The sequence below is a fragment of the Halichoerus grypus genome, chromosome 5 (assembly GCF_964656455.1).
Source record: "Halichoerus grypus chromosome 5, mHalGry1.hap1.1, whole genome shotgun sequence".
Taxonomy (NCBI): Eukaryota; Metazoa; Chordata; class Mammalia; order Carnivora; family Phocidae; genus Halichoerus; species Halichoerus grypus.
The window spans coordinates 185,070,169-185,081,694 of NC_135716.1; the positions used below are offsets into that span (position 1 = coordinate 185,070,169).

Sequence of the window (11,526 nt, forward strand, 5' to 3'; positions counted from 1 at the left end):
TTTCATGTTTTTGAAACTCAGAAGCGGTCACGGGCTTTAACGCAGGGTCCCTGCGCTGCCAAGAGCCAGGACACCGGAGGAGGCGGCGGGCAGCGCCGCGGGCCCGTCACCCTGAGGCCGGGGCTGCGGAGGAGCGGGGCTGGAAGGGCTGAACCCCGGGGAGGAAGGGCCGTCCGCGCTGCGCGAAGAGGGGCTAGCTGCGGTCCCCCTCCGCCGGGGGACAAGCTCGGGCGCGGTCGCCGGGGTCCCTGCCGCCGGCTCGGGGCAGGACCACGCGGGGACTCGCCCGCCCGCCTCCAGCCCCTAGGCCAAGCGCACTACAGAAAAGTCGCGACGCTCACACACCAGGGACCCGAGCCCAGAAACCGATCTTCCTCGCGGGCCTGAAAGAGACCGCCCTCTGGTGAACAACCACTTCCCGCCTTCCCCCCAGACACGTGGCCGGCGCTTCGGGGAGATGCCCCTCACAAACATGGCCGCCGCCCCGCCTAGATGCTGTGACCACGGAAGCAGCCCGGTAGGTGCCCCTCACAAATATGGCCGTCGCCCCTCTTAAACGGGACGGCCACGGAGACCGCCGGAAGGGTGCCCCTCACAAACATGGCCGCCGCCCCGCCCTCTGCGTACATCAACGACTTTGTTGGGTCACATGCCTGGGGACGCCGGGCTGTGATTGGCCAAGCTTCTGGTGGCGTCAGACGCCGGGGCGCGGGCAGGGGGCCGCCGGTTTGCAGGTCCTTAAAGAAGCGTTAGGCCGGGTCGCGGGGGTTTGGGGCGGTGCTGGGGGCGGCAGCGCGCCGCTCACACTCATGAGGAGCCGGAAGGTGAGGGGCCGAGGCCGGGTGGGAACTGCGCCGAAGAGGCTGGCGCTCCGGCCGCCCATTTTCTGGGGAGCTGAGGAGTGGCCGCAGTACGCCCAGGGCCGAGGGGCGGCCTCTGGTCGGCACCCATAGGCCGCCCCGGGGTACGGGTCTCCCAGACTACGGCCCTGGGTAAGGGGGTTCCCAGACCGCGCCACCGGGTGGGGGCGGGATATCCTGCGTTACGCCCGCGACTAGGGGGCTCCCAGATCACTGCCGTGGATGGGGGGGTTCCTAGAGCACGCCACCGGGAGAGGCGGGGTATCCTGAGTCACGCCCCTCGGGTAAGGGGCTCCCAGACCACGTCCCGGGGGGGAGGAGCGGGGGGAGAGCATCCTGGGTCACACCCCCCTCCTCCCCGGGTGAGGCGCTCCCAGACCACGTCCCGGGGGGGAGGAGCGGGGGGAGAGCATCCTGGGTCACACCCCCCTCCTCCCCGGGTAAGGGGCTCCCAGACCACGTCCCGGGGGGAAGGAGCGGGGGGAGAGCATCCTGGGTCACACCCCCCTCCTCCCCGGGTAAGGGGCTCCCAGAGCACGCCCCGTGGGGGGAGGAGCGGAGGAGAGCATCCTGGGTCACACCCCCCTCCTCCCCGGGTAAGCGGCTCCCAGAGCACGCCCCGTGGGGGGAGGAGCGGGGGGAGAGCATCCTGGGTCACACCCCCCTCCTCCCCGGGTAAGGGGCTCCCAGACCACGTCCCGGGGGGGAGGAGCGGGGGGAGAGCATCCTGGGTCACACCCCCCTCCTTCCCGGGTGAGGGGCTCCCAGAGCACGCCCCGTGGGGGGAGGAGCGGGGGGAGAGCATCCTGGGTCAGACCCCCCTCCTCCCCGGGTAAGGGGCTCCCAGAGCACGCCCCGTGGGGGGAGGAGCGGGGAGAGCATCCTGGGTCACACCCCCCTCCTTCCCGGGTGAGGGGCTCCCAGAGCACGCCCCGTGGGGGGAGGAGCGGGGGGAGAGCATCCTGGGTCAGACCCCCCTCCTCCCCGGGTAAGGGGCTCCCAGAGCACGCCCCGTGGGGGGAGGAGCGGGGGAGAGCATCCTGGGTCACACGCCCCTCCTTCCCGGGTGAGGGGCTCCCAGAGCACGCCCCGTGGGGGGAGGAGCGGGGGAGAGCATCCTGGGTCACGCCCCCTTCCCCCCCACCCTGCCACCCTCCCCCCGGGTAAGGGGCATCCAGGTCACTGCCCTGGATAGAGGGGCTACCAGACCGCGCCACCGGAGAAGCGTGGTATCCTGGGTCACGGCCCCTGGGTAAGGGGCTCCCAGACCACGCCCCCCACCCGGGTAAGGGGCACCCAGATCACTGCCCTGGATAGGGCTCCCAGACCCCGCCACCGGGAGAGGCGGGGTATCCTGGGTCACGCCCCCCGGGTAAGGGGCTCCCAGACCACGTCCCAGGGGGGGCAGCGAGGGGAGAGCATCCTGGGTCACGCCCCCCGGATATAGGGCTGCCAGACTACGTCCCAGGAACGGGGCTCTCCTCCAGACCTGGTCTGGACCCCTGGATACCGCTGCCGCCACCGAAGCCCTCAGTTCTTCAGCTTGGCTGCAGTCAGCTCCAGCGCAAAGTGGGGTGGGAGCGGACTGACCGGGGCGCTGGTTCGTGCACTGGGGACCTGGCGGTGGACCCGGGCCCACAGTTGGGTCTTGGGGTGGGGGTGTTTTACCAGCCTGACATCTCTGTCTTTTATGGAATTGTTTGGCCCGTTCACATTTAAAGTTACTGATGGACTTGGATGCACATATGCCATTTTACTTTTGTTTTCTTTAAACATGTCTGTTTTCTGTTTCTTGTTTAAATGGGTTAAAATGAATATTTTCTAATGCAGCATTTTAACTTAATTATTTATTCACTATTTTTTAACATTTTTCCCCAGCAGTTGCTCTAGGTTTTACCATATGCGTTGTAACTTAGTGGAATCCGCTGCAGATTTGTAGCCGCTTCGTTCCAGTGAGCTAGTCCCTTTACCCGCGGCCTCGGGATGTGACCATATTCCATCTCTTAGTGTTAGGAGCCCGCAGTCCCTGCTCCGACTCTGTGGGCATTCCTCAGCCCAGTGCAGCCTTGCTCCCACCCTGTCCTTTGTGCTGTTGTTGCCGAATAAAGCACGTTCCTTTATGAGTTGTAGACGTGTTATTGTCTACAGCTGCTTTTTCAATCAGTCAGAAAGGAAGTACATATGCATGTCAACAGGGTTCTGTAAGGACAGAATTGCTTCCCTGGTGCGCTCTCTGTGAATTTGAATTCCCATGGGGATCACGGAACTTCCTTTAGTGTTCCTTGTAAGGCGGGTCTGCAGGCAACAAATTCCCTCAGTTTACCTGAAGTGTCTGTTTTGCTGTCCTTTTTGAAGGATAGCTTTGCTAGATAGAGGATTCTTTGGGGATTTTTTTCTTTGACAACTTTAAGTATGTTTGTATCCATTGTTTCTGCTAAGTTAGCGGTTTATTTATCGAGCTCCCTTGTAAGTGAGGAGTCGCTTTCTTCTGTTTTCAAGATTTCCCTTGTCTTTGGCTTTCAGCATTTAAACAGTGCTGTGTCTGTTTATGGAGCTCGTTGCATTTCTCCTATTGGGAGTTCAGTTCTTTGAGATTCCTGTGTGTGTCGGTGGTTGTTTTTCAATAAATTTGGGAAGTTTCAGCCATTATTTCTCTGAATATCTTTTCTGCTCCTTTCCTTCCTGGTACTCCCATTACACGTATGTTGGTGCACTTAAGTGTGTCCAGTGTTTTCTCAAAGACTTCCTTTTTCATTATTTTTTCTCTCTGTTCAATTCTTTAGTTGTGCTTTCTTTTAGCTCTTGAACATGTTCATAATGGCCACTTTTAAGGCTTTTTCTGATAAACTCAACCTGGTCACTCTCATGGGCACTTCTGTTGCTGGCTTTTATTCCAGTATAGGGGTCTGCTTTCCTGTTTCCTTGCATGCTCCATGATTTTTTGTTGAAACTGGACATTTCAGATAGTATAGCAATTCTGGGTTCCTGTCTCCCACCCCCACCCCCATGGCTTGTCGTTGTTAGTAGGCTTTTTATTTGTTTAGTGACTGGGCAGATTATTCTATTGGAGTCCTTATTTCCCCCCTCTCGCCAGGCGAGGGTCTGGTCGGCCTGCCCGGGGAGCACTGGGCACGCCCACATTCACCATGGGTTGGTGCTCTTCCTCTCCTCCCAGACCACACCTTGGCTGTTAAACTCCCATTAAATGCCTTTTGATTGTTCAGTTGTTTTCAGCAATAGCCTGGGGCATAAATTGCTCTGCAAACTAATCTGTCACTGGCTGGCTTCTTTGGAGGCTGAGGCCTCGTTTCTCCAGTTGTGTTTGATACTTGTTCCGACCCCGGGAGGCCTCCTCCAGCTTTGTTTCCCTGCTTCCCACCTGTGGACTCTCTGGCCTAAAGTTTATCTTGATTCTTGTTGTGACTGCCTTTTTTACACATCCTCTACTGTTCTTGAGAGCCCCCTAAGGCCAGACCTTCCTGACACTCCTGCAAATGAAGTCAGTTCCGTAGGGAAGAGATTAAGAGCTCCCTGTGTTAATGTCTGCCTCTCCCTCAGGCAAAGTCTGTGAGTCGGTGCTCAGTCTAGGGACAGGGAGTGACTGGCTTCACTGCAAGACACCTCTCATCCTGAGTGCTCTCAGAGAGGCACGGTGGTGGTAGCAGCCTGAGAGCCCCTCGGCTTGCTTCTCCGGGCCTGGAGCCACCTCCACAAGCAGGGGCGGGGATGATGGGGCCCCAGTCTTCTTAGTGCTCTGCCCAGGGTGAAGCCCCTGTCCCACAACTGGGGTCTGGGCAGAAGGAAGCCCCCTCCTCTCAACCACACTCCTCCCCCAGGACTTAGCCTCAGAACAGGTAGGATGGGGACAGAATGAGAAAGGCTGACATCCAGGGGTGCCTGGGTGGCACGGTCGTTAAGCCTCTGCCTTCGGCTCAGGTCATGATCCGGGGGTCCTGGGACCGAGCCCCGCATCGGGCTCCCTGCTCAGCGCGGAGCCTGCTTCTCCCTCTGCCTGCAGCTCCCCCTGCTTGTGCTCTCTCTCTCTCTCTCAAATAAAATAAAATCTTAAAAATAATAATAATAAATAAAAATAATGGCAAAGAATTAAAAAAAAAAGGCTGACATCCTGCCCCGAGTGGGGGGAAAGCCCTCTGTCAGAGCGGTAGGGCGCCCTGTGTTCTCACCGGTGGCGGTCTAGAGTTCACATACCGCTGAGTTTTGTAAGTGGTCTTGAGTGTTTCTTCATTTGCTCTTTGCCCATAGGACCATTTCCAAAAGCCTTAAATGGTTTTTCATACTTCTGCCAGTTCTGTAGGGGGTCAGTGGGGTTCCTCATGCTGTCCTGTTGGAGGTCGGTCTTGTCCTGCTCTTTTGGGAAACCACATTTTTACCTTTGACATCCCAGTTTTTAACAGTCTTGGAAGGTGGAAGACCTCAACAATGGGAAGTTTTTCCTTTGGGGATTAAGTGGAAGCAACCAGCTCTCCGAGGCAGAAGAAACTGCTCGATCCTTGATGTGTGGGAGCGGGCACCTTGGAGGGGGTTCCACCGTGATTGAACTAAAGCCGGCACACCGCCAGATTTGCCTGCAGCTCCCGAGTGGGTGACAGGTGGGACCCAGAACAAGCTCAGCTCCTGAGTGTCGGCCTAGACGCACCAAGTTTGCGTCTTCAGGGGTCTGGAAAGTCGGAGATGAACACACCCACCCGGGGAGCCAGGTGCACCCCGAGACTACAGTCCCTGCCTCAGGGATAAAGACAGAAGGCATCTAGAAGCACACTGCCTTGGAGAAGACCCAGGACAGCTGCCCCCCCTGCTCAGCCCTCTCGGAGCAGCCAAGCAGCTTCATGCAGGCAGCTCTTGGAGCTCGTATGTGGGAGAGCCGTGCGAGATGACGCAGGGCAAGGAGGACTTGGAGGCCACACATCACTTGGCTGACCTCAAACAGGCTCCTCACCAGAGCCATCCTCGTCTTAGGGAGGCTGCTCCTTTGGAAGCTGTTTAAGCACCAAGCACAGCGCCTGCTACATCAGTACTCACTGATACTCGGTGATAGCAGCAGCTGTCCTCGGGGCCAGTTGTCCGGTCCGTCCGTCCGTCCCCCCCGCCCGCGCCCCCAGCCAAGCACAGTCACACGGGAAAGTGTTGGGAGGAGGACTTGTAACAGAGAAGAGAAGACAGTTGGTGGCCTGGGACAAACGTGGCCATTCCCTCCAGGAGGGGAGAGGGTTTCAGGAGGTGTGCTGGTGCAGGGCAGGGAGGAGGGGCATTCTGGAACCTCTTCAGGCTCTGCTCCCTGTGTGTGGCTATGACCCCACCGCTGCCAGGCTTCAGCAAACCCCGCTCTCAACACGGCGTGGGCCCAGACCCAGTGCACCCACCGGCAGGCCCTTTACCTTGTCCAGAGCTCCTTGCCCCAGTGTGTGCACAGCTGGGAGGGTACCCTGTCCTTCCACAGGCCACTGCCTTTCCTTTGCCTTGCATTTTGAATCCTCGCCGGGAACGCTCCTGGTATCTCACAGCCTGGGTGAGCCGCCACCTCTCAGGGCCTCTGGAAACCTCTAGGGCTGCAGGCGGGGATGGGTGAGAAACCACTGTAGAGATTTCTAAGCTAGCTCGTCTCCTTTTTGACTGCTTTCCTCTTCTGTTGACATGCTGCCCTTCACCCAGCCCCGGGGCCCCCAGTTCTGGGGCCTGCTGTGATGAGAGCCCTCAGGCCTCCCACCTGCATGCCCACCCATCCTCGCTCACTACTCTGTGTGACTCACTTTATTGTCAGGTTTCAAGCTGAGCTTTAAATGTATCGTTTTCTAAGTGCATTTCTAAGTGCATTTGGTATCTACTCCAGAACGGAAAAAGGAATTAGTGGAAAAACTGGTGAAATTCAAATCAAGTCTGTAGTGTAGTGAGCAGGGAGGGCTGCACCAGTGCAGACTTCGTTTTGCCAGATGCACCATGGGTTGTAAGTTTTTTACTGTTTCAGTTCATTCCTTCCTTGTCATTAGAAGACTAACTTGCATTCGGAGTAAAATGGACACAGACCATTGATAAGATTAGCCAGAAGTTAACTGCTTTAAACCAATAGAATCAGGACTGTTTCCACGTATAATTTGAGGAAGGGTGGGGTGTGGGGGTGGCTTTTGTTTTTCATGTCACCTTTTTTTTTTTTTTTTTTTTTTTAAAGATTTTATTTATTTATTTGACAGAGAGAGACACAGCGAGAGAGGGAACACAAGCAGGGGGAGTGGGAGAGGGAGAAGCAGGCTTCCCGCCAAGCAGGGAGCCCAATGTGGGGCTCGATCCCAGGACCCTGGGATCATGACCTGAGCCGAAGGCAGACGCTTAACGACTGAGCCACCCAGGCTCCCCTTCATGTCACCTTTTATCAAGAACTTGGACACCATGTAAAAGTTAGAAAACGTTCTGAGAAAGGGTATGTGCTGCTTCTAAACACATTTGAAGTTTACTTGGTATCTACTAACTCCCAGATGGAGGTTCCTAAAAATGTGTAAGGTAAAGGAGACAAACCGCCCCAAGCTTCCAAGACTGTAGGAAAGAGTAGATCTGCATCTTTTACCCAAAACAGTTTTGTTTGAATTTGCACAAGGCCACAGGTGTTTTTCCGGAGAGATGATGGAGACGGGTAGGAGGGACTCTCCGGCTTCTTCAGGTAGGAAATCCCTGTGTCCACGCTCACGTGTCCTAAGCGCACTTTCTGACACTGTGGACCTGGTCTAGCTCACAGGTGCAGTGCGGTCCTCAGCGCGCCTCCGAGCCCGCCGTTGCTCAGCCAGGTTGGCCTCTGCTCGGGAAGCCGGCACCGCCAGGACGGTATGTCAGGTGAGCCTTGTTACCACAGAGACGCCGGGACTTGCCTGCTGCGTCCACTTTTGTACAAAATGTTGGCCCTGAGGTGTATCGGGAAAGAGTTGTGTTGCTTACACCCCAGGGAGAAGACCACAGTGCTGCGATCGCTTTCGGAGAGAGCTGCGCTCACCCCGCGGCGGGCATGCGTGTCTCTCCTCCGTCTGCACACGCACCTTTCCTAGTCACTCTTGTAATGCCGCCTCCCGCGTGAGGTCGGTTGGCACGGGGCCCCGGCCCTTCACCCCTAAAGTCTTTGAGAGGAGGGTCTGCCCACGTCTGCCGCACAGTTGCCAAGCAGCCCTAGTGCCCAAGGTTGCTGGAAGGTTGAGCTCCCTCGGGCCGCGCTCACAGGTCTGGTTGGGACTTGGTTTGACCCCAGCAGCTAACAGGTTCACTTCCGTGCGCTGCTCTAAAAACCGTGAAGTCCCTTTAACAAATAATGGCTGAGCCCCTGCTCTGTGCCGTAAAACAGATCCTGCCTTCGTGCAGCTTATGGTCTAGCAGAGATGTGTGGAAACTGGATGTTTTGTTGGCATTTTATAATCTGTCGATACCCGCTTCTGAAGTTCCCTCAGGAACTAAACGCCCCTGGGGGACCTGGCAGGGGTGGGAGCGGCGGCGGGTGTGCGTCTAGATCTCTCCCAGCCTTTGGAGGCAGTGACCTAATAACCCTACCGTACAAGTGTGGAAAGAGCACCTGTATTGTCTAAGGGGTGAGAAGGAGTACGAGCCTCTGGGACTGAGACGTTCTGAATTTGCTGTGTGCCCCATAATCCTAGATGTGTCTGGTTTCCCCTTACACTTTCCTCTTGACAGACCTCGTCACACAAAGCCGCCGACAGGCGAACTTCCAAGAAGTTCAAGTATGACAAAGGTCATCTCGTGAAAGCAGAATTACAGAAACTCGTCCCTAAGAGCGATAGTGCCGCTTTGCCCAAAATACCACCCGAGAGCCCTTGTAACAATGAGCCTCTGGGGTTTGCTGAAGACCACGTGCCGCCTGCAGGAAAGGGAGCTGGTGCTCCCGCACAGCCCGAGGCCGCGGGGCCCCCGCTCGGGCCCTGCACAGCTGTGGGCGACGCTGGCCCGGCAGAGACTGAAGACGGCCTGTGCCTGCCCGCCCCCGGGGCTCTTACAGGGGAGGGGCCTCACGGCAGCCGCGCGGCGCGGGCCAGCTCAGCGCTGCAGGGGGAGCAGGCCCCGAGGCCCCCGCTGCAGACAGATGACAGCGTCTTTCTGGACGAGGACAGCAACCAGCCGATGCCGGTGGGCCGGTTCTTCGGGAACGTGGAGCTCATGCAGGTAAGACGGGCGCCCCCACGCAGGCCGCACGCTCGGGCAGCGCTCCCCACTCACGGCATGCGTGTGGCGCTGCCTCAGGACAGACACATGCCCGCGAGGAGGAGACACCGGCTACCTGGGAGCAGCCCCCGCCCCGTCCTGAGCAGAGGATCCTGCCAGAGCACCAGCTTCTGCTGGGAGGTCTCTGCTTCCTCGCTCGGCCCTCGGGCTGCGGGCTGGTGTGTGACTCTGGGCCTCCCCCTCAGCTGTGGGCAGGACGCAGCCGCCCCATGCTTGCTGGGCATCCTCTTCCCTCAGGTCAGCTGGGGGAGCGAGCCCTCACCCCGAGGGCTGACCGGTGCGGTGCGCTGGCCGTGCCTGAAATGTGTTTTCTTCCCCCAAGGACCTTCCACCGGCGTCTTCGTCTTGTCCTTCGATGAGCAGGCGAGAATTCAGGAAAATGCATTTCAGAGCCAAAGATGATGAAGATGATGATGACGGTGCAGAAATGTAGAGAATAAAGTACATGGTGATTTCCTTGCATATTTAATACAGTTAATAGTTTGACAGTAGCAAATGACGAGATTTATATAAAGTTTATCTCCCAAGAAAATGTATTCTGAACCAGACGTTGAAATGGACCCGGGAAAGTCCTCGTGCACACCACCAAACCCCTGGAGCGTTGACACTCGCGCCCAGAACCATCTCTGAGTCTGCTCAGCCGCTGCTCCACGCACATGCATTTTCTTGTGTCTGTGTGTCCGTGACGACGGTTTGAGTCCCCCGAGGGGCGTGGGGTTCAGTGGGAGAGACCTTTCTGACGAAAACTCCTCACTTAAGCCCTTTAGTTTTGATAACACGAGTTTATTTTCCATTATCAAAATCTGATCATTCTTGTGATTGAGTCAATGCCAGTTCTTAAAGAACTCTCCTTTATTTCTGTATATGAAGCTAATGTTTACCTTGAAAATTTTGCAAAATACATATGAGAAAGAAATAAAATATATTTTGAAAATATTTTTAAAGAAATCCTTATGTTCCTAAAACTCTATTCCTTTCAAAAATGTTTGCGAGCCAAGTGGAGAAAATGAATCCTTACCTGTGTTCTGGGTGTAAGGCTGGGTCACCAGGGGGGAGGTGACACCCTTGAGTGCCACCCCAGAGTGGAGAGCTGAGGCTGCGCACTAGAAGGGACACGGCACCCCCTTGTGTAGGGTGTGGGGTTCCTGAGACAGCAGCGGTGCTCCGCACAGTCCTCGCCCCGTGTGGTGACGAGGCTGTGCGCTCCCCGTGGTATCGCGAGGTACGGAGGTTGGGGTGAGGGAACCCCAGGAGGGAGCCTGGCTCCGCCGTGGCCAACACAAGGAGAGAGGCTGCCTGCAGTCAGGCAGACGGGGATGGAACATCCGCTCGTGAGGAGCCACAGTCCCTTCTTGAGCTATGGTTGCGCCCCCGCCCCCACCCCGTGTCCGCGGTTTTAGGTACCCACGCTCAACCGCGAGTCGGAGGCAGATGTCCTCCCTGTGGCGCGTCGTAGCCCAGCGCTGTGTCGCCTGCCCACGGCGCTCACCTCCGTCTCCGCACGTCGGCAATCATCATGTCACATCCTCCCAGGGAGAAGGGTGAGTGCAGGCCAGGGAGGGCGGGAGGCCACGGTCATCTAACCTCACGGCAGCGCATTGTTGTGATTGTTCTGTGCGACTCTTAGTTCCTTCCTGTGCCTCAGTCACACTTACACTCGATCACAGGTGTGTGTTCAGGAGAAGAGTTCGCACCTAGAGGGTTCGGGACCAGCCGCGCTTTCAGGCATCCACTGGGGGTCTTGGAAAGGACCCCCCGCCGTTAACACGTTTCTGGCTTAGTTACAACAGCAGCTAGATTTAACACTATGAAAATGTCCCGTGAGGCACGGAGGGTACCTTACAGGAAAGATCGTTTGGTTCACGCAAGTGGTGAAGGTCCTTCAAACACCCACGCGAGAGATCTTCCCCCGCAGCCCCTCCACTTCGACGTGATCATCTTCCCATTAGCAGCTGTGACCTCCGCCTACTCTGGATAATTTGGTGGTTTATTGATCAACAAACTATTTATATCAGTTGAAATTATTGCTCCTAAAGGGATTTTGATGGCAGCCAGGGAAAACAACTAACTACTAGAGGTTACTGTAGAAATAACTAGGAATCACGGCACCTGGGTTCGCGGTGACCAGGCTGCCTCAGATTCCAGGGGTCTCTGTGCCCCACGTACTGGCTTCTGGGAGAAGCATATGCCTGAAGCGAGCACACCCGCAGGAGATGTGCGGCCACATTCCCACCAAAACGCAAAGTGAAAACTGCGTGCTGCTAGGGGACCAACCCCTGCTCGCGCCCCGCGGAATCATCTGCGGTTAGGAAGATGGTACAGTTGTGTAAGTCTGCTGGTTACTCCCAGGTGAGGGGGGACGTTAGCAGGTGTCCCCTGCGGAGCCGGCACCGATCGGCGGAGCTCACGCGCTGCGGGACAGCACAACAGAAATGTC

General features: G+C 57.0%; 1 protein-coding gene across 2 annotated transcripts; it reads left to right on the forward strand.

The window, feature by feature from the left end:
• The first annotated feature begins 695 nt into the window (after positions 1-695).
• On the forward strand, positions 696-10,023 carry C5H1orf174 (chromosome 5 C1orf174 homolog). Of its 2 annotated transcripts, none has more exons than XM_078073867.1 (4): positions 696-824; positions 7,599-7,709; positions 8,544-9,029; positions 9,412-10,023. In XM_078073867.1, the coding sequence occupies exons 1-4, from the start codon at positions 810-812 to the stop codon at positions 9,520-9,522; spliced, it is 723 nt and encodes a 240-aa protein (XP_077929993.1). In that variant the 5' UTR covers positions 696-809; the 3' UTR covers positions 9,523-10,023. The 2 variants fall into 2 exon arrangements, with proteins under 2 accessions (XP_077929993.1, XP_035945440.2); XM_036089547.2 differs by having other exon boundaries at positions 7,599-7,700.
• Positions 10,024-11,526: the final 1,503 nt, after the last annotated feature.

What these genes read in the sequence shown, in the direction of transcription:
- C5H1orf174 (XM_078073867.1), top strand. An exon ending in CGGTATGTCAGGTGAGCCTT is followed by an intron (nt 7,710 to 8,543) that starts GTTACCACAGAG and finishes TCCTCTTGACAG; the next exon opens with ACCTCGTCACACAAAGCCGC. An exon ending in GGAACGTGGAGCTCATGCAG is followed by an intron (nt 9,030 to 9,411) that starts GTAAGACGGGCG and finishes TCTTCCCCCAAG; the next exon opens with GACCTTCCACCGGCGTCTTC.